At 37.8% G+C, this 18,968-nt stretch overlaps 5 protein-coding genes across 9 annotated transcripts in view; 3 read left to right on the top strand and 2 right to left on the bottom strand.

The window, feature by feature from the left end:
- Nucleotides 1-924: 924 nt before the first annotated feature.
- LOC127244217 (plasmodesmata-located protein 2-like) lies at nucleotides 925-3,352 on the bottom strand. Of its 3 annotated transcripts, none has more exons than XM_051264653.1 (4): nucleotides 3,026-3,352; nucleotides 1,969-2,932; nucleotides 1,512-1,678; nucleotides 925-1,387 (listed from the first exon to the last, which is right to left on the bottom strand). In XM_051264653.1, exons 2-3 carry the CDS (start codon nucleotides 2,720-2,722, stop codon nucleotides 1,539-1,541), a joined length of 894 nt encoding a protein of 297 aa, XP_051120610.1. In that variant the 5' UTR covers nucleotides 2,723-2,932; nucleotides 3,026-3,352; the 3' UTR covers nucleotides 925-1,387; nucleotides 1,512-1,538. The 3 variants fall into 3 exon arrangements, with proteins under 3 accessions (XP_051120610.1, XP_051120612.1, XP_051120611.1); XM_051264655.1 differs by having other exon boundaries at nucleotides 1,517-1,678; XM_051264654.1 differs by lacking the exon at nucleotides 3,026-3,352 and having other exon boundaries at nucleotides 1,969-2,979.
- A 2,445-nt stretch (nucleotides 3,353-5,797) lies between these two features.
- LOC127244013 (uncharacterized) lies at nucleotides 5,798-7,585 on the bottom strand. The gene is made up of 3 exons (XM_051264284.1): nucleotides 6,803-7,585; nucleotides 6,258-6,507; nucleotides 5,798-6,098 (listed from the first exon to the last, which is right to left on the bottom strand). The coding sequence occupies exons 1-3, from the start codon at nucleotides 7,564-7,566 to the stop codon at nucleotides 5,907-5,909; spliced, it is 1,206 nt and encodes a 401-aa protein (XP_051120241.1). The 5' UTR covers nucleotides 7,567-7,585; the 3' UTR covers nucleotides 5,798-5,906.
- Nucleotides 7,586-7,727: 142 nt separating this feature from the next.
- Nucleotides 7,728-9,483, top strand: LOC127244383 (60S ribosomal protein L23). The gene is made up of 4 exons (XM_051264890.1): nucleotides 7,728-7,794; nucleotides 7,905-8,189; nucleotides 9,056-9,097; nucleotides 9,216-9,483. The coding sequence occupies exons 1-4, from the start codon at nucleotides 7,782-7,784 to the stop codon at nucleotides 9,296-9,298; spliced, it is 423 nt and encodes a 140-aa protein (XP_051120847.1). The 5' UTR covers nucleotides 7,728-7,781; the 3' UTR covers nucleotides 9,299-9,483.
- Nucleotides 9,484-10,727: 1,244 nt separating this feature from the next.
- On the top strand, nucleotides 10,728-14,581 carry LOC127244345 (protein PHOSPHATE STARVATION RESPONSE 1-like). Its single transcript, XM_051264834.1, has 8 exons — nucleotides 10,728-11,080; nucleotides 11,890-12,628; nucleotides 12,736-12,919; nucleotides 12,997-13,073; nucleotides 13,149-13,188; nucleotides 13,565-13,622; nucleotides 13,843-13,912; nucleotides 14,127-14,581. Exons 2-8 carry the CDS (start codon nucleotides 11,975-11,977, stop codon nucleotides 14,361-14,363), a joined length of 1,320 nt encoding a protein of 439 aa, XP_051120791.1. The 5' UTR covers nucleotides 10,728-11,080; nucleotides 11,890-11,974; the 3' UTR covers nucleotides 14,364-14,581.
- Nucleotides 14,582-14,928: 347 nt separating this feature from the next.
- The window catches only part of LOC127244343 (receptor-like protein 52), a 57,587-nt gene continuing 53,547 nt past the window's right edge, over nucleotides 14,929-18,968 (top strand). Inside the window, exons 1-4 of one of the 3 annotated variants that reach the window (XR_007837163.1) lie at nucleotides 14,929-15,056; nucleotides 15,125-18,108; nucleotides 18,211-18,280; nucleotides 18,364-18,465. The gene's annotated coding sequence lies outside the window, so the exon portion shown is untranslated. Of the gene's footprint in view, nucleotides 15,057-15,124; nucleotides 18,109-18,210; nucleotides 18,466-18,968 lie in introns of all 3 variants that reach the window. The other 2 variants (XR_007837162.1, XR_007837164.1) reach the window with 2 other exon arrangements.

Here is an 18,968-nt window from a genome sequence, read left to right as displayed (position 1 = left end):
TTGTAATTTTTGTATATGTGTTTTTAGTTTTAATTTGAAATTATAAATTTGATTTGAATTTTTATTAAAATAATATTTTAATATTATATATTGTAAGTACGAAATAAATAAATATATATTGAAATTAATTTGAAATAAACAAACAAACTTATAATTTTGTATATGATACAGCAAATTACATTTTATTTTTGCTAACAGACACTGCGCACTGGCTAAACCCGTACCCGGTCACAGATCCAACCAGCCTCACCGGTCATCCTTACAGACTACTAATTTTTTTACTTTTGTTTACTTATAAGGTGCAAACTTACAAGACCCACGTGTTGAGGTACCTCCAAATAGTATTAGCCCAAAATAACTGAACCCATACTTTGAGGACCCAAACCCACAAGACCCTATTGTGAAGTCAAGTTATTAGGCCCATGAATTTGGCCCATTTAATTAGGCCCAACTCAACCTGCCCATCCTCTGGACTCGCAACTTTTAATTTTTAAGATAGAAGTATAACTAATAGAGGGAGTCGGAGATAAAAAATCGAAACTCAAAATAATTTGCATTGGGGTTTCTCAAGTAAACATTAAATAATACTAATAATAATAATTCTCTTTTTTTGCTAAAAGTAATTTTGATATAAATAATATATATATGTATTTCTTTTTTAATGTGACAAAAAAAATGACGTGGAAGTAGAAGTGGAAGGGATTGTTATGAATTGTGCCTTACATGTGACACTCAACAAAATAGTTTAGTTCGATGAAATTTAAATAGCAGTAATTTATATATATATATAATATGATATAATTATAAACGTACAAAAAAAAAAAATACCGTCTAAAAACAAAGGTAGTGTCCGCCATTTCAATAATGAGTGATAAAGAAATTGTAATGGACCAAGAGAAAATGACACAAAATCACACAATTGGCAATCTTTTTGAACTCTTTTTTATTATATTTTTTTCCAACATAAAGAGACAACATACAAAGAATTTGGCTTTTTTCAAATATTGTGTGCAAAGTGAAGTGTGCTACTTTGATATAAAGCAAAGCAAATGCACAATGAATGATTAATGATTTATTAATGGATACACATTCGTATAATCACCAACATACATAAATTTAAAATGTGCAATTTACCCACATTTTCTAATATATAAAAACCCAAAACTTGCAGATGAAGGAAACAGAAAAAAAAAAAAAATATATATATATATATATATAAAGTGACTAATAATAAACAAAGTGTAAAAAGCAAATGAAATTCCTACCCTCTTTACAGCTTCCAATAATATATACATGTGTATATATATAATGTAACAATTGAACCAAAGCTAGATTTCTACATAGATGAATTTACCTGGAGAGTTTCCCTGCCAAGATCAAGAGCTTCCTGGGAAAAATCATATTCAGAAAATTCAACATTATTTAAATAAAGATTGAGCTTTGAAGTAGTCCAAAGAAAGTAGAAAGAATATTATAATTATTATTGTATTGTTGGTGAAAATGGGACTAACCTGACCTGATCTGACCTGACATCTCCTCTATCCACCATACTTGAATGTATGTTGTGTCTTTTTCTTGAAAACTGATTTTGTAAAAAGCAAACATGCCATTAATAGCCCTACCCCTACCACCCCTCCCAGCACTATAGCCACTGTCTTCTGTGTGCCCTTCCCATCCCCTTCAACCAACAAATAATCAATCAATCAACCCATATACTAAATGGCACATATATACACACATAAACATACATATATGTATACATCCATTTTCTTCTTCTACAACTATATGCACATGAAAATTACAGGTGCCAAGAAAATGAATGCCCTCACATACACATAAATGGATTCTTGGAAGATCCAGGAAAGTTTCATATCTCTTGAGACTAAATAAATAAGAACAAAAATTAATGGAGAAATTGATGATTAATTTCTAAGAATTGATGAATTATCTGTATAATCACTCAATTACCTGATGATGAAACTGTTTTCTGGTTCCTGGGAACTCCATTGGGGTAGTACGTGTAGCTGATGTAGCATTGCTGAAGATAAATCTGAGCGGAAATGGAGCTCGCACAGTCAGACTGAGCTCTATCAACGGCGGTTTTCACACAGTCCACGCAGTCACCATTCCCCAAATCCCCTTCGCACTGACCCAACACATACACCGACTGATAACCACCGGCGTAGAATCCACCGTTCCCACCACTCCCCACGCCCTTAACTACCTCCCCCAAAGCTGTCGACAGCCTGTCCCCAAACCCGGACCCACTCGCCCGGGTCGAGCCGCACACCTTGTACAGAAACTCGCTCCCACTCGTCTGCCGGAATCCGGCGATTTCGTACCTGAGATAACAGCCGGTGAGGTGGACTCGCACCGCCATGGCTTGCCGGCAGAGGAGGTGCGCCATGAATGCCGCGCGTTTCACGCACTTGTTGCAGTCGTCTCCCGAGAGATCGCCGCGGCATTGGAAGAGTCCGTTTATGGCGGATGCGCCGTCGCCGGAGGTTGTTTTGGAGAACTTCGCGGCGGAGGATTGTGAGGTGAGGGTGTTGAGGAGTGTTTTGAGTGTTTCCTGGTAGCCGCCATTGGAATCGGGGAAGTTCCTATCCGCGCAGCCTTTGAAAACCAGATTTGTGTAATCTGAGGCGGAAATGAGCGCCGGAAAAACAATTACCAGAATGAACAGGTAATAAATTAGGGATTTCGATGGCGCCATTTTCATCAACAATTTTGTTTTTCCAAATTTCTACCTTAAAAAATCATCGAAATCCACGTATCAAATGTGGAGATTGTTTATAATGACGATTGGAAAAAGGAGTCCGAGGCTTCCAATTTAGCTTACGGTGGGAGATTCTAGAAATATTTAGGGATTTTCAAATTTGGGGATGAACAGAGAGTTCCTTTGGCACCTTCTGCGTGAAGTATCTTCCCTCTGACAAACACACATAAAACATCAGAAAAGTTACGGGATATACAGTAACAGCCATACAAATTAGGGTTTAATGCTTAACAATGGCGAACAAACCAGATTTAGTCGAAATCTTCAATGAATCACCGAATTGATCAGGTGATTGCTCAGAAAAAGACGAGGAAGTGCGCGGTGGGGCAGATAATGTCCCCGGGATCTGCAAAAAGGAGGAGCATTAATTTGATTATAATGGAGAAGTTTGACCGGAGAACTTCCGCGTTAAGTAAATAAATATTGACTACACCTGCTGCCAACAATATAATAATAATAATAACACGAACTGTGGCGGCCGCCGCCGCCGGTGGAGGGCGCCGGCGGTGAGCTTTTCTGTATAATCATTGGAGTTGGAGTCGCCGTCGATATCCCCACGCCATCGGTGCATGGAGTTCTTTTTAGTATAATAGTCCATGCACGGATTGAATATTTATTAGTTTGTTATATTGTACTATTGAACTTAATGCTAGGTGGAATAAGTTTATTGTAACAATAACTATTTAAAATAAGAATATTATTTATCCATGCATACGTTCAACTATTGTATAATGTACTCGTCAATCGTAATTCAAAAGCTTATTTTGGTTTTTTTTTTTTTTTAATATATTCAAAGATAATAATATTTTGTTACTAATTAATTTTATATTTTTGCTCTTATAATTTAGGTTAAATTGCACAAAATATGCTTATGATTTCATGAAATTGCGCTAAATTTCTTTTACTTTTAAAACTGCGTCAAATTTTTTCGTAGTTTCATAAACTCTTCGTTTAACCCTTATTTGACATAAATGCTCTAAACCGTTAAAATTACAGATATATTCCTTTTATATATATATTTGGCCTAAAAAATAGTAAATATACTAAAAATAATTATTTTTATCAGATTTTAATAGTTTATTTTTTACTTTTTCTTAGACTAAATACAAGAAAAATAAATATATACCGTCATTGCTTCTTCTCCTGGAAAAGAAGTTCACAACCCGTGGGCCTTTATAATTTTAAAGGTTTATAAATTGAGATTTTAAAATTTATTATTTAAGTCAAATTCTGTTAAATAAAGACAGTCGAGGGGTTAGACACAAAGTTCATAAAACCACGAGAAAGTTTGACGCAGTTTTAGAAGTACGGAGAATTTGGCGCAATTTCATGAAATTTTTTTGTGCAATTTAGCCTATAATTTATGTATATATTAATTTTTACATGTAATAGTATATTTATAATTTATTTTGAAATTAGAAGATATTTCAATATTAATATTTAATTATTTTTACAATAAATATTTTAAACAAGATGAACATAAATGGTAAAAAAAATACTTTCAGCTTGAACAGAATAAAACATTAGATCCTAATAAAACATTACATCCTTCAACCTCCATATGTATGTATATGATTGAATTTGTTTATTTAGGTTGTGTTTGTTTGGCTAATTTTTCATTATTCCTATTGTTCCCTGAATTTTTTTCTTTTAAAGATATCAAATTAATTACTTTTTAAATATTGTACTAAAATTAATTTTATATTAAAACCATCACACATCATCTATTTATATCACAAATTAAAAATATATACTATTCTAATATCAACAAAAAAAAATAAAAATCAAACCCCCAATTCTCATAAATTTTAATTCATTTGTCATTCAAATTTATATTTCCATTTTATTTTTACTAAAAAATAACTATATCTTTTATATTTTTTACTTAAAATAAACCACTTTTCCTAAAGTATGTACCATCAAATGGATATAAATTTTGATTAAACTATTAAAATACTCATAATTTATTTATAAAGGAGACTCAAATCAACAAATATTTTTAGAGTAGGATATAATACTACGTATAGAGGGAGAGAATTATCATATATTCATTGTGCTTTGAATTTATAACTTAGAAACCGCCACCACTATCTAAAATGGGCATGGACTAAACCCCGGCAGACTCGTTAGCCCCGGCGGAAGCTAATATCCTGTAAATGATGGCCGACAAAGACAAATCACAGACGAACCATGTGTGATAGATAATCTAGAGGCATTGAAGTTTGAATTCATTACATGGCACCATCTCTAAAATTTATATTCCCTCTGTCCCGAAATTAAATATCTATTTGTTTTTTGCACGTAATTTTAGAAATATTAGTATTATATTAAAATATAGTATGAATAAAATAGAAATAACTAAAATAACCTTATTAGTATGTGTGATACAAAGGTAATGATATTTGTGTAATATATTGTAAATTGTAAGGGTATTTGTAATGTTAGGTAGATAATAAGTTACTATAAAAAAAATGAATATTTTGTTATAGGACGAACTAAAATGAAAAAATAGATATTTTGTTATGGGACGGAGGGAGTAGAATTTTTCATGAAGCGAATTGGGTGGCTGACTGTTTGGCCAACGCGGTACGGACCATGATATGGGTATCACGCGCTTCTTCCAACCTCCAAGAGCGATCAACAATTCGTTATTTCATATATAATATTCCCTCCGTCCACTTACGATGTTTACATATTTCTATTTTGGGACGTTCAATTACAAAGTTAACATTTCATTAAATACCATTTTTTTCAACAAATACCCTTACTTTATATCGCATAATTGCTTTTACAAAAAAAAAAAAAAAAAAAAAAAAGTAAGAGCAAAAATGTCATTATACTACTTTTAACTACTCTATAACACCGCGTCAAAAGTAAATGTAAACTTTGTAATACTCTATAACACCGCGCCAAAAGTAAATGTAAACTTTGTAAGTGGACGAAGGAAGTATTTTTTAAAAAATTGAATATTAATGAGGAATCCAAAACTTCTAAAAATATTTATTTAAAAAAAAAAAGAAAAAAAAAGAAACTTCACTAAACCAAAAGTATGGCTTCTTTTACATTATCTATATACAATACAACGCACACCAAGTAACAATATTCACAAACACCAAAATTTGTACATCTAGGAAATCAATGCATTAACATTACCTCGCGCCATTGACAACACCTCCCTCCTGTGAGGCTTACACAGCATTTCATGCTCGCATCCCGCCGGCACTGCCGGCCGGATGCAGCTGGGATTCAGCGGAAACAAGGTCTTGTAGTACCCGTCTGTAATTGCCCGTAAATTGCAAGTTGCTGCAACTTTTGGGATCTGTTCAAGCCCGAAAGCAACCAAGCAAGCACGCGTAATTCAGTTAAACAAAATGGCATTGGTTCGATCCAACAAGCAAAGTCAAGAAAGCCAAAATAAAAAAAGAAACATGAATGCTGCGACGAACAGAAAGATATAATCTTTAATTCCTTTGTTTACCTGGTAGATATCGCGAGTGTATCCATGGAGATTTGGGTATTCGACTAGCTTCTTCTTCGTGCACTTGAACAGCACGTTGTAGACAAGATCGAACCTTATCAAAGTTGTGAATAAGCAAATGTCTGCGAGAGTTAATGTGTCGCCACATAGATATCTATTCTGCCCTAAATGCTCTTCTACATTGTCTAATGCACTAAACAATCCGTCTACGGCGCTGTCGTATGCTTCTTGACTTTGCGCAAATCCACACCTATGGATGAAATTTACATCACATACCATCAGAGCTAATTACTACAAGCATACCTATCGAGTTGATTAGAATTATCATTATTCCCGCGAACAATGGTTGATCACAACAATATGAGCTATTCTCTTTGCTCAATATGCTCATCGAAGCTTGGATTCAACTAGTTGTGTATTAAACAAGTAGATCGAGCGTTCGATTGACAACACTAAATTCATGGTAGGAAAGTTGGGAAGCATTTAGATATGGCGATGATCATCATTCAAGCATTAAATGGCAAAGAATAAGAAAAAAATTGGACCTGTAGACGCCGTTGTTGATGCTTGGATAAATGATTTGATTCCATTCATCGATCTGTTTCTTCAATTCAGATGGAGAAAGGTCTAACTCTGGATTTTTGGATCTCTCGTTCAATCCTGAGTTGAAGAACTCGATAATGTCGTAGCTCTCGTTGCAAACGACGTCGTTTCTGTCAGCGTCCCACAGCATCGGGACCGTGGTCCTGCCGCCGTACCCTCCCCGGCGCAATTTGTAGACTTCCTTTAGGGTTTTGCGCCGATTGGCGTTGTCCACACTGGGAACGATAACGTCGGCGTCAGGAGCGGTGGTAGAGCTACCTGTGAATTCCCAGGCGCCGTCGGCGCCGGGGGCGGCGACGGAGACGGGGACGGAATCTTCGAGGCCTTTGAGGGCGCGGACAATCAGAGTTCGGTGAGCCCAAGGGCAGGGAAGGCCGACGTAGAGGTGGAGGTTCCGGCGGGAGACGGAGGCGCTCGCCGCGGCGGTGGTGAGGCGGAATTGGGAGCTTGGGCGCGTGTAGCGGCCGGTGGAGTCCGACGGGGCGAGCTGCGACATCATGAGGTGCCAGGCGGCGGACCAGGCGGTGCGGGCGGTGGAGATGAGGAGGTTCGGCGGGAGGGAGTTGCCCCAGAGGAGCTTTGTGACGGCGATGATGGGGCTTTGGTTGTCTGACATTCTGATTTTGGATTGGTGCCGGCGGTGGGTCGTTGCCGCGGCCGGCGGCAGCGGAAGCAGCGGACTGCCGAGGAAGGAAGTGCCCGGCATTCCCTCTGTAATTATCTCCGTTCAGTTTAATTTTAAAAATTAAAAATAATTAAAAAATTAAAAGGGGATTTATAAATTAATTGGGCCGAAATAAATTAGGCCCATTATGAAAAGCCCAGATCAATAGTAAAATTGTCAACAAAACCCTAGGCCGGCTTGGATATAAAAGGCAGAACGATTTCAGATTGTTCTCTCTGTTTCAGCCGAAGGCGACAATGTCGAAGCGAGGTGCGGCTGGGATCTGCTAAACCCTATTTCTTTTTCGATTGCTATTGTTTTGTGAGTATAATTCTAATCATGGGTTTATTGATTTTTTGTTGAATTGTTGTGTTCTACAGGGCGCGGAGGATCGGCGGGTAACAAGTTCAGGATGTCGCTGGGTCTGCCAGTGGCGGCGACGGTGAACTGCGCGGACAACACCGGGGCAAAGAATCTCTACATTATTTCGGTGAAGGGGATCAAGGGACGGCTGAACAGGCTGCCTTCCGCGTGTGTCGGGGATATGGTTATGGCTACTGTGAAGAAAGGGAAACCCGATCTTCGTAAGAAGGTGTTGCCAGCTGTCATCGTCCGACAACGCAAGCCATGGCGCAGAAAGGATGGCGTCTTCATGTACTTCGAAGGTACTTGTGAGCATGGTGTGCTGTTGATATATTGGATTTACGTTACTTCCAATTTGTGCTTATTTTAGGTTTTTTATTCGAAAGAACTGCAATTGACTGTCTATTTTAGCGGTGATATGTATTAGTAGCTTTTAATTATAAAACTTAGTACTTATTTTTATGTGTCCGTATCATTAATATCTGTGTCTTTCATGCATTCTAAGTGGATATAATTTAACATCAGCTAGTTGGTGACTTGGTGTTAATTGATAATTTACGGTGTTGTAATTGTATAAATAAATGAGACCTATGATTAAATCTTCATCCTACAGTATGTATGTCTTTAGTTTGCTGTTGGATCATTACTTGTTGAACAGCAAGTGAAGCTACCTATAAAATGAAATCATTGAGCGCATTCCTCATGCCTTTTAATTCTGTTGTCTCTACTGCTCTTATTATGTCTTCCATGCGTTTTTTCTTAGAAAGCTCCATGAACAAGTTCATTTAACCAGCTTGATATGTGTATGAGGCACAGTCTGAGAACATAAATTTTGTAATAATCAACTTAGCATTGAAATAAGTTGTCAGCCATTCTTGGTTTTACTGAAAGTTTAATGGTCTCTTGACTTGTTAGGTTAGATTATAATATACTTCTACTTGCTGGTTTCTATGTTTAATCATGATCTCTTATTCTTTAATGCCATGTTTACCATGGCGGATATGTTGGATTGTTCAATCTCTACCATCCCTAACGTGATAATGTTATTATTCGCTCAAAGTAAACAATCACATATTTTCATATTGTGTGTTGGAGTTTTAAAACAATCACACCTTTCACTTTAAATGTGACAACTTGTTTTGCTAATTCATGTCTTTTGCATTTATAGATAATGCTGGGGTCATTGTAAACCCGAAAGGCGAAATGAAAGGTAAAATGATTTTATTTAATTTCACTTGACTTTGATATCCCTTATTTATTTTATTATTATTTTGAAGCCAGATTTTTATTGCTATATTTGATTTTTCTTTTATGGCTGTATTCTTTAGGTTCTGCAATAACAGGTCCTATTGGAAAGGAATGTGCTGATCTTTGGCCAAGGATTGCGAGTGCTGCCAATGCCATTGTTTAGAATCCGTCATATGTTTTGACATTTGCCTTTGCTTTTCTATTAAACAATTCTGTGTTATTGAGATGGCAATTTTGATTTGGATTTTTTTGCATCGACGGACCGGTTCGAGGGATTATATTATGTAATGGGTTTTCAAGATTTGATTTTAATTTATACTGCAGCATATATTTGCTTTGATGATTTTATATATTTGTTTAGATGCTATAGTGTTTGTTTGCTTGCAGGTCTTGGGTTGTGTTGAGTGTGTTTATATATGTTTAGAAAGTGTTTCCTTATATATATATTGGTGTTGGATTTATTGTGGTTGCTGCTAGTAAAAAAATAATGGTGATTTAAGTTTGAAATTATTACCAAATATTTAATTATTGAATCTATAGTATTGTAACACTAATTAAATAATGTGTAAAAATGATTGTACTGTGGAATATTACAATTATTCATTTTTGTTTCTTGGCCCCCCTTGTAGTTCTACTTCTACCCTACCACCTTTTTTTTTTTTTAAATGTAGATAATCTCATCTATATGGATGATATTTTGGTGGAATATTAGTATTGAAAAAGCCAATAAAATATTCTGATGCCATGGCTGGTTTTATTCAATTGATTCGGAGATTAAGAACAAAATCTTGAATTCGATTCTTGATTCAGTGCCAATGCTACGAACTATCAACTCTGTAAACAGATACTCCACACATTGACTATGTCTGATTTAAATTTAAGGAGTACTTTAAAATTAAATATAATAAGATAGCAAGTAATAATACTTGGACACATCCATATACATAACATATCCATCCAGTCCATAGTCGACACATCCTTCATTCCAACAACGACAGGAGAGGATAGGACAGGACATGACCACTTATTACTTCATGTATCTCAAGAAGCTTCCCTTCATTTCCCACTTCCATTTGCCTCCCCACTCCCTCCATTCTTCTCTCTACTATTTTTGGATAATCCATCCATATTTAAATAATAGCATAGACTACTTCTATATTAATTGTTACTAATCACTTCTCTTTAAATAAGGCAAATATTTGCATGACAACCTTTAATCTCATGAACTCCAAACCATTTGCAGTAAGATAATACTACTATTTATTTTTTAAAATTTATTGTGACATGTGTGCAAAACAAAAATTCAAAATACATCTCCCCTTGGAAGCCGCATTCTAAACTGACCAATCACAGGTCGCGTTCTTATGGGACCCACTAACTTACCCTTCCAAATGCAGCCCTCATCATATTACCATTCTATATTCATTTTTATTTTTATTTTCATTTTTGTCAAAAATAAAAATAAAAATGATTATAATTATTTATTTATTTATTGTTTTGTTTTCTATTTTTGGACCTTTATATGGCATTTTGGCATAAAGTATTGGATTTGCTATCACAGTCAGAATCCGTGATCACACGCGCATCCTATAGCCGAGCCGAGCCGAGCCGCGGTATAATTAAAATAAATCTCCATTCCATAGACGCCATAAACGCAAATATAGTGGCGAAGGACGACACGAGAGCTCTAGCTCGACCTCTAAAAGCGGACGCGCACTCCTCAGTCCTCACCGTTCCATTCTTCTGGCTCCTCACCGGCGACGGTATTATCCTCTGACTCCTTAATTTGAAGCTCCGATATCGAAACGTTAATCCAGGACTGTACGTGCGCGAATACTTGTTGTCAAACTCGGTTGTTGTTGAGCTCTGGGGTAGATTTCTGGTTGCTGGATAGTTGGGGATGGAGCTGCTCCATTTTCAAGTTATTGTTCGTTTGTGATGTTCGGTGAGGTTTTTTACCGAGCTCGGTTGTTATTTGTTTTTGAATTATTCCGTATACGGTCTAATTGCATGTTTTGGGAGAATTCCTGGTCTGAAAGTTTATTATGATTTTCGATTGACAAAACCTAATTTGGTTTTTAGGTTTTCGTACTAATCTACGCACGCCGCTGAGATTTTCTCAAATTTGAATCTGAGTATTTATAGCTCTTGTTGACCGGATAGAACAGTTGATTTTTTCTATTACTTTCCGTATGATGTGAATTTAGGCTTTGCTTGACTCTTTCGGGTAATGATTATTTGGATAATCACGCTACTAATTTTTTGAGGTGTTTGGAAGCGACACGACCTGATGGTAGGGTTCTACGAGGGAACATAAAATGTTTTCCATGATTCCATCGTTAGTCTAGTTCTCCGTGTTGATGAAATTATCAAGCCGTGCAAGATTGTCAATTAAGTTTAAATAAAATAATTTAGAAGGTGGGGATTGCCAATTGAAGAATTCAATTGGTACAAGTACAAGAACATCTATACTCAAGGTGTCATCTACAGTTTATATATATATATATTTTAATAGATAACCTGCAGCAAAAGTGTACGGACATTGTTCTTATTCGAGTTTTGGGTCATATAACACCAACTAGGAAAAAGCACTATATTATCTCGGTTGGTATATACTGAGAAACCGTCTTAATTTGGAATTTTAAGAATGAGCTCTCTTTATTTGTGACTTCTATTGCGTATGTAATTTATTAGAGCTTCAGTTTGCTGTGAATTCCCTTAGGACATGAAATTGATGGTTATTTTTTTCTCTAGGTTGTTAACGCTGATAGGAGAAGCTGAGGTGGTTCTTGATAACTGATATTTAGGTTACTTTTGCACTTACAAAGCAGCCTCAGACATGGAAACGAAGCCAGCTTCGTCTATACAAACATCAAGTGGCAGACAGTTGAATAGCTGTGGCACATCTGGACCTCCATCTTGTTCCTTACCAGTTCTCCCCAACCCTCGAGAAGGAAAACGCCTCAGAGTTTCAGATTCCCAGCATGTTTTAGTTGAGGGTGGCTTCTCACAACATTCTCCAGCTGTTGCTCCATCATTGTCATCCAACAATGGAGTTGTCGCAGATGTATATTCTTCATCTACAGGATTTTCTGATGGCCATTTCCCTTCTGTCTTGCAACATGGAAGGCCTCCTCAACAAGCCCCTTTACCTTCTCAATCACCACTGAATGCATCTTCTCTTTTAGTACCTCATTCTGTTGACTCCAGAGTTCTCCAGCCGACTGTATCGAGTCACTATAACATTGATGATAATGACTCATGGTGCACAGATGTTTTGTCTGATTTTCTTGATTTCCCAGCAACTAATTCGATTCATAATAGTCAGCTTCGTGGCAATAGCTGTTCTGGTGTAGTTGGCCCTTCTGAAGATCTCAATAAACCTAATGACTGGCACGACTGGGCTGATCAGCTTATTAATGACAACAATGGTTTAACTTCTGGTTGGCATGAAATTCTTGCCAATGCAAATGCTGCTGATCCAGAGCTCAAGGTTGAGTCTCTTTGCCATGTTTTACCTTTGTGACATTCATTTGTGGACTCATTAATGTGATTCATTGCTATTTGTTTTTGCTACTAATGTTATCCCATTTGCAACAGACGAATAGTGTCGCAACGCAGCCTCATCTATTCCAACAACCACCAGCTACTCCTGAAGAAACTTGCAATGTTGCTATTCAATCATCCTCTTCAAATTCTGCTCCAGCAAAGCAGCGGATGCGTTGGACTCCCGAACTGCACGAGGCCTTTGTGGATGCAGTCAACAAACTTGGTGGAAGTGAAAGTAGGTTCCTTTGAAAAGTTTCCACTAAAAATTCATGAGCGTGGCTAGCTTGTGAGTGCTAAACTATTTTATCACAGGAGCTACTCCCAAAGGTGTCCTGAAGCTAATGAAAGTTGATAGCTTGACAATATATCACGTGAAGAGCCACCTACAGGTATTTATTATATGTGCCTTACATGTCCAGAATTGATTAGTTTATATTAATTATGGATCATTTTCTGAATCACAGAAATATCGGACTGCTAGATTTAAACCCGAGAGCCCAGAAGGTGGGTGACAATTTCTTCAAAACTTTATGTTTATGCTGTTCGTAAATCAACAAATTATCTTTCTTCATTATGGTGCCATTTCTAATTATGAAATTATAGGTATAGAAAGGCTCAGGTATTCTAATCTTGTTTCTTTTGTGAGCATGGCTAGTTGCAAGAACAGTGTTGTTTCTGTCATTTTACTATAGATTATTTACGCTTGTCGGTTTCAAGAAGAATTTTAGTATTACCCATTCCCCAATTTTGGGAATTTTTCTGGGCTCTATTTCAAAACCTGAAGGCGGTTGAAATTGTGTGTTGAATTTACTCTAATCATTATATTGATATTGCTTAAATATTGTCAGTAACCCAAAAGTGACCCATCATTTTGATGCAGAAGCTTCAGAAAGAAAAGCTGCCTCCATTGAAGAACTTCCATCCCTGGATTTGAAGACGTAAGTTTACTCTCTTTGCAGGATCCCCGTTACTGGAACATCGTTTCTTTTTTGTTATGCATGTTCTGAAGTTTTAGTCGCCCTAATTTTGGAGTCAGGTGTTGAGTGAAATAGATACAAAAAAATGTTTCACATAGTATTAACATAAATCATGAATGTTGCATGAAATTTAAGCTGCTCTGTATCTGGCTGATTTATTGCACCTCTGATTTCTTAACAGGAGCATTGAGATCACTGAAGCTCTACGGATGCAAATGGAAGTCCAAAAGAAGCTCCATGAACAACTTGAAGTATGCCTTCATGCCTTCTAAAACTTTACTTGAAAGCTTTGAACATTCCTTGTTGATTTTTTAGCAACTCAGATTGCTTTTCATGATAAAAAGCAATACTCTGGGAAGCCATTAAGTGTTAGCCTCAAATCTTTTAATTTTCACTAATATATCTCCTTACCACAAAACATATTTGACATATTAGTGAATGTTCTTTGCGGTTCCATTTCTGCAGATCCAAAGAAACCTACAGCTTCGGATAGAAGAACAAGGTCGACACCTCCAGATGATGTTCGAGCAGCAATGCAAGTCAGGCAAAGACATTCTGAAGGAGAACTCAGTGCCAAATTCATCAGCCATAGACAATCCAGCAACAGAAACACCCACCAAGAAGCACGAATCCAAAGTTTGCGAAACGTCTATAGCAGAGTCTCCATCATCATCGTCGTCAAAGCAGACGAAAGTGAACTAATAGGCACACTGTTCACCAGCAGCAGAAAAACTGTATCGGTAAATTAAATTTAGAAAGGTAGCGAGCGCGGTAGACAACAAGCTTATAGTTAGATGAAAGCTCCTGTTGTATGGGATTGATTATTATGTATCATTTTCTGAAGCTTCTTTATACTATGAAGTTTCAATAGCCATAAATTATAATGAAGGGATTCTGGTTCTGTATAAACTAACAGTACAGGAAATTGCTTGAAAATTGCTGAAATTTTCTTTCATCTGTTAATCCTTCTCTGTAATTGCTTATTTTGAAAAGTAAGATAGTTTATTAACTCTTATTGCTCCCAGTGGCTCTGGCAGTTATTTTGAAAAGTAAGATAGTTTATTAACTCTTATTGCTCCCAGTGGCTCTGGCAGGTAAGGCTGAGTATGAGCAGAAAGTTCCTGCGCAACTGCTCTCATGGTTGGCCGTGACTCAGGGTTTGCTCTTATGCACGATAATGCAACAACCACTACAAATACAACTTCCTCTACTGTGTGCCCTGCAGGGGGTGACAGCCGCTGATCAAGCAGATCCTTCAAAAACACATCTGGATCATTCTGCAATGCTTCCTTTGCGAACAGTGAAGATATCAGCTCTCCTGGATGCCTTCCCATCATAACTTCCATGGCCACCACTCCAAAGCTGTATACATCCGATTTCTCCGTCACCTTTGTTGTAAGTGTTAGTTCTGTAATTTCATAAGTAGAGAAGATGAATCAGGTAAGTGAAGATGATATTTGCAGGGAATGCTGACAACTGAACTCATTACCTGGCGCCATATAGCCATAAGAACCTGCAACTGTCGACCATGTCGACGAATCAGAGGTCAGTAATTTAGCCGTGCCGAAGTCTGAGAGGCGTGGCTCGAACTCTGATTCCAGTAAAATATTGTTTATTGATACGTCACGGTGGACAATCGGCGGGGAGCAGTCATGGTGAAGGTACGCAAGTGCGTGGGCGATTCCTTGGACAATTTTCACCCTTGTATTCCAGTTTAGCTCCATGGCCTCTGTTTCGTCGTGCAGAACTTTCCCCAAGCTACCTCGCTCGACATACTCATAAACCAGGTACATAGATCCTTTCACAGAGCAGTATCCATGAAGCTTAACTATATTCCTGTGCCTCACTTCTGTCAGTGTTCTGATCTCATTCTCAAAGCTACGGCGATTTGTTAGAGGGATGTCGCTGGTGTCGGACATGTTGAGCCTTTTTACTGCCACAGTTTGCCCTGTCGCTAAATCAGCTTTATAAACACTTCCGAATCCTCCTCTTCCGATGCAGTATCTCTCGCTGAATTGTTCCGTCGCTCGAACAATATCGCCAAATGTAAGCTTCCCTTCTCTTTCCCAAATGAGTGTTTGAGATTGCTCAAAATTGGCCAGACTTTTGGTTTCTTCATCGCCTGGCTGAGATTTCCTCCTACAGACAAGACATCCAGCAATAATGATAGCCAAAATCATGAGGCCAACAACTGGAATGATGACAGCAGTGAGAATCTTTACTGCTCCATTGTTAGGTTTTCGAGGTGAAGGGCTAACTGGACATGCTTGCAATCCTGTTGCGTTTCCGCACAAATTAGGGTTTCCAGTGAAGGCTTTTGCTGGTGCTCTGCTAAATATATTTGCAGTGGGGATCTGACCGGATAAATTGTTGTAGGAAAAATCAAAATCAGTGAGGCTAAGCATCTCGGATAACGATGAAGGAATTCTCCCTGAAAGATTGTTATGAGATAGGTTGAGAGATATGAGAGATTTGAGACTTCCCAACGACGATGGAATTTCCCCTGACAGTGAATTGTTACTGAGATCCAGCAAGATCTGCAACCTATTCAAGCTCCCAATTTCTGATGGAATGTTGCCTGATAAAAGGTTGTTGCTCAAGCTCAATCTGAGTAATTGCTGACATTTTCCAAGAACTTCTGGAACATTCCCTGTGAATCGATTCCCTGACAAATCAAGGTACTGGAGCCTCATCAGCTGGCCAATACTTTGAGGGATTCCTCCATTCAACTGATTGTTGCTCAGATCCAGCCGGTAGAGTTTTTCTAGTTTTCCGAGTTCCCTAGGAACTTCACCTGTCAATTCATTTGAATCCAAGTGGAGAAGCTGCAACTGCCTCAGATTCCTTAACTCCGCTGGGATCACTCCAGAAATTCTGTTGTGATCCATCTCCATATTTGTGAGGTTAGTGAACTGTCCCCACTTTGGTTCAATTTGGCCAGCAAATTGATTTCTGCTGACAGAGAGGAAGATGAGCTCTGGATGAATTCCAAATGCTGCTGAAATATTTCCTGTAAAATTGTTCCCTTCGAGCCGCACTCTCTGTAAATTTGAGCAGTTCCTCAAGCAGGCTGGCAATTGCCCTGAAAATTTGTTGTTGTTCACTGTAAACTGTTCCAAAGTGAAGCCAGTGCATAATCCAGGCGGCAATTCCCCAGAAAAGCTGTTATTGGCAAAGCTAACACTCCTCAGGGGACTATTTTTTCCGAGCTCCCGGGGGATGATGCCTGTAAGCTTATTGGTGAACACAGACAGATATTTCAGGTTTGGGAGATCAGATATTGAATCTGGCAACTGTCCAATCAATTGGTTGGTATTGAGATCGAGTGTCTCCAGCGAATTCAAATCCCCAATATCTTCTGGAATGATTCCAGTAAGATTGTTTTCAAACAAATTCAGGTTAGCAAGATTCGACAAGTTCCCAATCGCCTTTGGTATTTCACCAGAGAAGTGATTCTCTGAAAGGTCTAGCTGCATCAAAGATTTCAGCTTTCCTATCTGTGGAGGGATGGAGCCAGAAAATGAATTCTTGTACAGATATAGGTAAACAAGATTTGTGAGGAGGCCGATTTCAGAATGGAGTTCTCCAGTGAAAGAATTATTCTGAAGCTGCAAGGATATTAATCTGGTCCAGTTGGTGAGAAACTGTGGCAAGATCTCACCAGTAAGATTGTTTCCAGAAAGCCCCAAGTCGGACAGGTTGATCAAATTTGACAATGACAAAGGCAAATTCCCAGTGAGTGAATTCTCAGCTAATGCTAAGAAGGTTAGGTTTGTGCAAAGGCCGAGCTCGAAGGGGATTGAGCCATTGAACTGATTTTTGTGGAGATCAAGTTTCTCAAGACTTCTGAGTTGGCCTAAAGTACCTGGAATCTGTCCGTCTAACGAATTGTTGAATAAATCAAGAGCTCGTAGATCAGGTATCAGGTTGATGGAATCAATTATGTTTCCAGCCAAGTTGTTGCTTGCTAAGCCAAGATTTTTTAGTTTGGATAGTTTGGTGAGATTAGGTGACATGATCCCCTGGAATGAATTGGTACTGAGGTTGAGATATTCAAGCTTCACCAGATTGCTGAAAATGGATTCAGGAATCTGGCCTGTCAGCTTGTTAAGTGACAGATCCAGGTAGGTTAGGTTCCGACAGGTGGGTATGAATTCTGGGAATCCGAGGTGGAGCTCATTGTAAAAGAAGCTGAGGTGAGTCAGAAAAGGGAAACTTGGGATTTTGGACCAATCAGGACTCTCCAGGTAATTAGAACCAAAATCCATGTAAATTACCTTTTGAAAATTGCCAATTTGATATGGGATTGTTCCTTTGAGGTTGTTGTTGTAGAAGCTAATGTACTGGATCTCTCTCAAATTGCCAATCTCTGGAGGGATGACACCGTCCAAAACATTGTTGCTTAGATCCAAGACTACAAGCTTCGACGCATTGCCGATACTCTCTGGTATCCATCCACTGACATTGTTCCAACTGATGTTGAAGCTTGTGAGATTTGGAAATGCTGTGAAATTGAACTGATTGATTGTCCCCGTGATTTCTGATTCAGACAAATCGATTTGTGAAACCGAGCCGCCGTCGTTGCAAAGGATCCCTTCCCACGTGCACAAGCTTGTGGGGTTGTTTGGCGGCCATGAATTGATGGAAGAGGAGTTTGGTAAGGTGTTCTTCCAGCTGATTAATGCCTCTGCTTCTGTTGCAGGAGAGGAAGATGCTTTGGAGGGGAACAAGGTGAAGAGATGAATGTGGAGAAAGAAAAGGAAAGATCTTTGGGAAGGTGACATGATTGCTTAATTTGCTCGAGGTATTTACACTGGCTTCTTATAATGGCTTTATATAAATAATCTTTTGGTGGGTACAGGATAACATTAAGTTCTTAGTTGACATTATTAATTTCAAACAAGTAGACTTTTTTTTTTATATGGTTTGAAGTTTGAACAAATTAATGGGGTCTGAATAATTGTATTTAATCAGAGATGTCGCTATTCATATAATAAAGAATGCACCACCAATGACGTAAGCAGTGTCTTTATTTTGTTAGTATGAGTTAAAAAATTAGAACTTGAAAAAGGACTATGCATTTGTCTCTATTTTGAGTCGTTGACTTGGAGCTTTGTCTCCAGCAAAATTGTTTAGAGGAGATTTGTGAAATGCTTATCAGATTTGACTGTTTAGATTTTAAAAAAATGATGACCATTTATACTATATTATATGTTTGTGTGTTTGCAATTGAAGAGATTGCAAAGCAGTGGCCACAATTGGTGTATGACAAATTGCAGCAGTTTAATATGACGATATGGAATATTG

Source organism: Andrographis paniculata, unplaced genomic scaffold (assembly GCF_009805555.1).
Source record: "Andrographis paniculata isolate CXL003 unplaced genomic scaffold, ASM980555v1 Contig9END, whole genome shotgun sequence".
Taxonomy (NCBI): domain Eukaryota; kingdom Viridiplantae; phylum Streptophyta; class Magnoliopsida; order Lamiales; family Acanthaceae; genus Andrographis; species Andrographis paniculata.
The sequence above is the reverse complement of the archived record's forward strand: the minus strand, read 5'-3'. Positions and strand labels throughout refer to the sequence as shown.

Excerpts from the sequence above, each read along its gene's own strand:
- LOC127244345 (XM_051264834.1), top strand. The coding sequence starts at position 11,975 with ATGGAAACGAAGCCAGCTTCGTCTATACAAACATCAAGTGGCAGACAG. Across the intron at positions 12,629-12,735 it reads CTGCTGATCCAGAGCTCAAG|ACGAATAGTGTCGCAACGCA; the intron begins GTTGAGTCTCTT and ends CATTTGCAACAG. Across the intron at positions 13,913-14,126 it reads AGCTCCATGAACAACTTGAA|ATCCAAAGAAACCTACAGCT; the intron begins GTATGCCTTCAT and ends CCATTTCTGCAG.
- LOC127244013 (XM_051264284.1), bottom strand. The coding sequence starts at position 7,566 with ATGCCGGGCACTTCCTTCCTCGGCAGTCCGCTGCTTCCGCTGCCGCCG. Across the intron at positions 6,508-6,802 it reads ATCAACAACGGCGTCTACAG|GTGTGGATTTGCGCAAAGTC; the intron begins GTCCAATTTTTT and ends TTTCATCCATAG. Across the intron at positions 6,099-6,257 it reads ACACTCGCGATATCTACCAG|ATCCCAAAAGTTGCAGCAAC; the intron begins GTAAACAAAGGA and ends GGGCTTGAACAG.
- LOC127244383 (XM_051264890.1), top strand. Across the intron at positions 8,190-9,055 it reads CGTCTTCATGTACTTCGAAG|ATAATGCTGGGGTCATTGTA; the intron begins GTACTTGTGAGC and ends TTGCATTTATAG. Across the intron at positions 9,098-9,215 it reads CCCGAAAGGCGAAATGAAAG|GTTCTGCAATAACAGGTCCT; the intron begins GTAAAATGATTT and ends TGTATTCTTTAG.
- LOC127244217 (XM_051264653.1), bottom strand. The coding sequence starts at position 2,722 with ATGAAAATGGCGCCATCGAAATCCCTAATTTATTACCTGTTCATTCTG. Across the intron at positions 1,679-1,968 it reads GAAAACAGTTTCATCATCAG|GGGATGGGAAGGGCACACAG; the intron begins GTAATTGAGTGA and ends TGTTGGTTGAAG.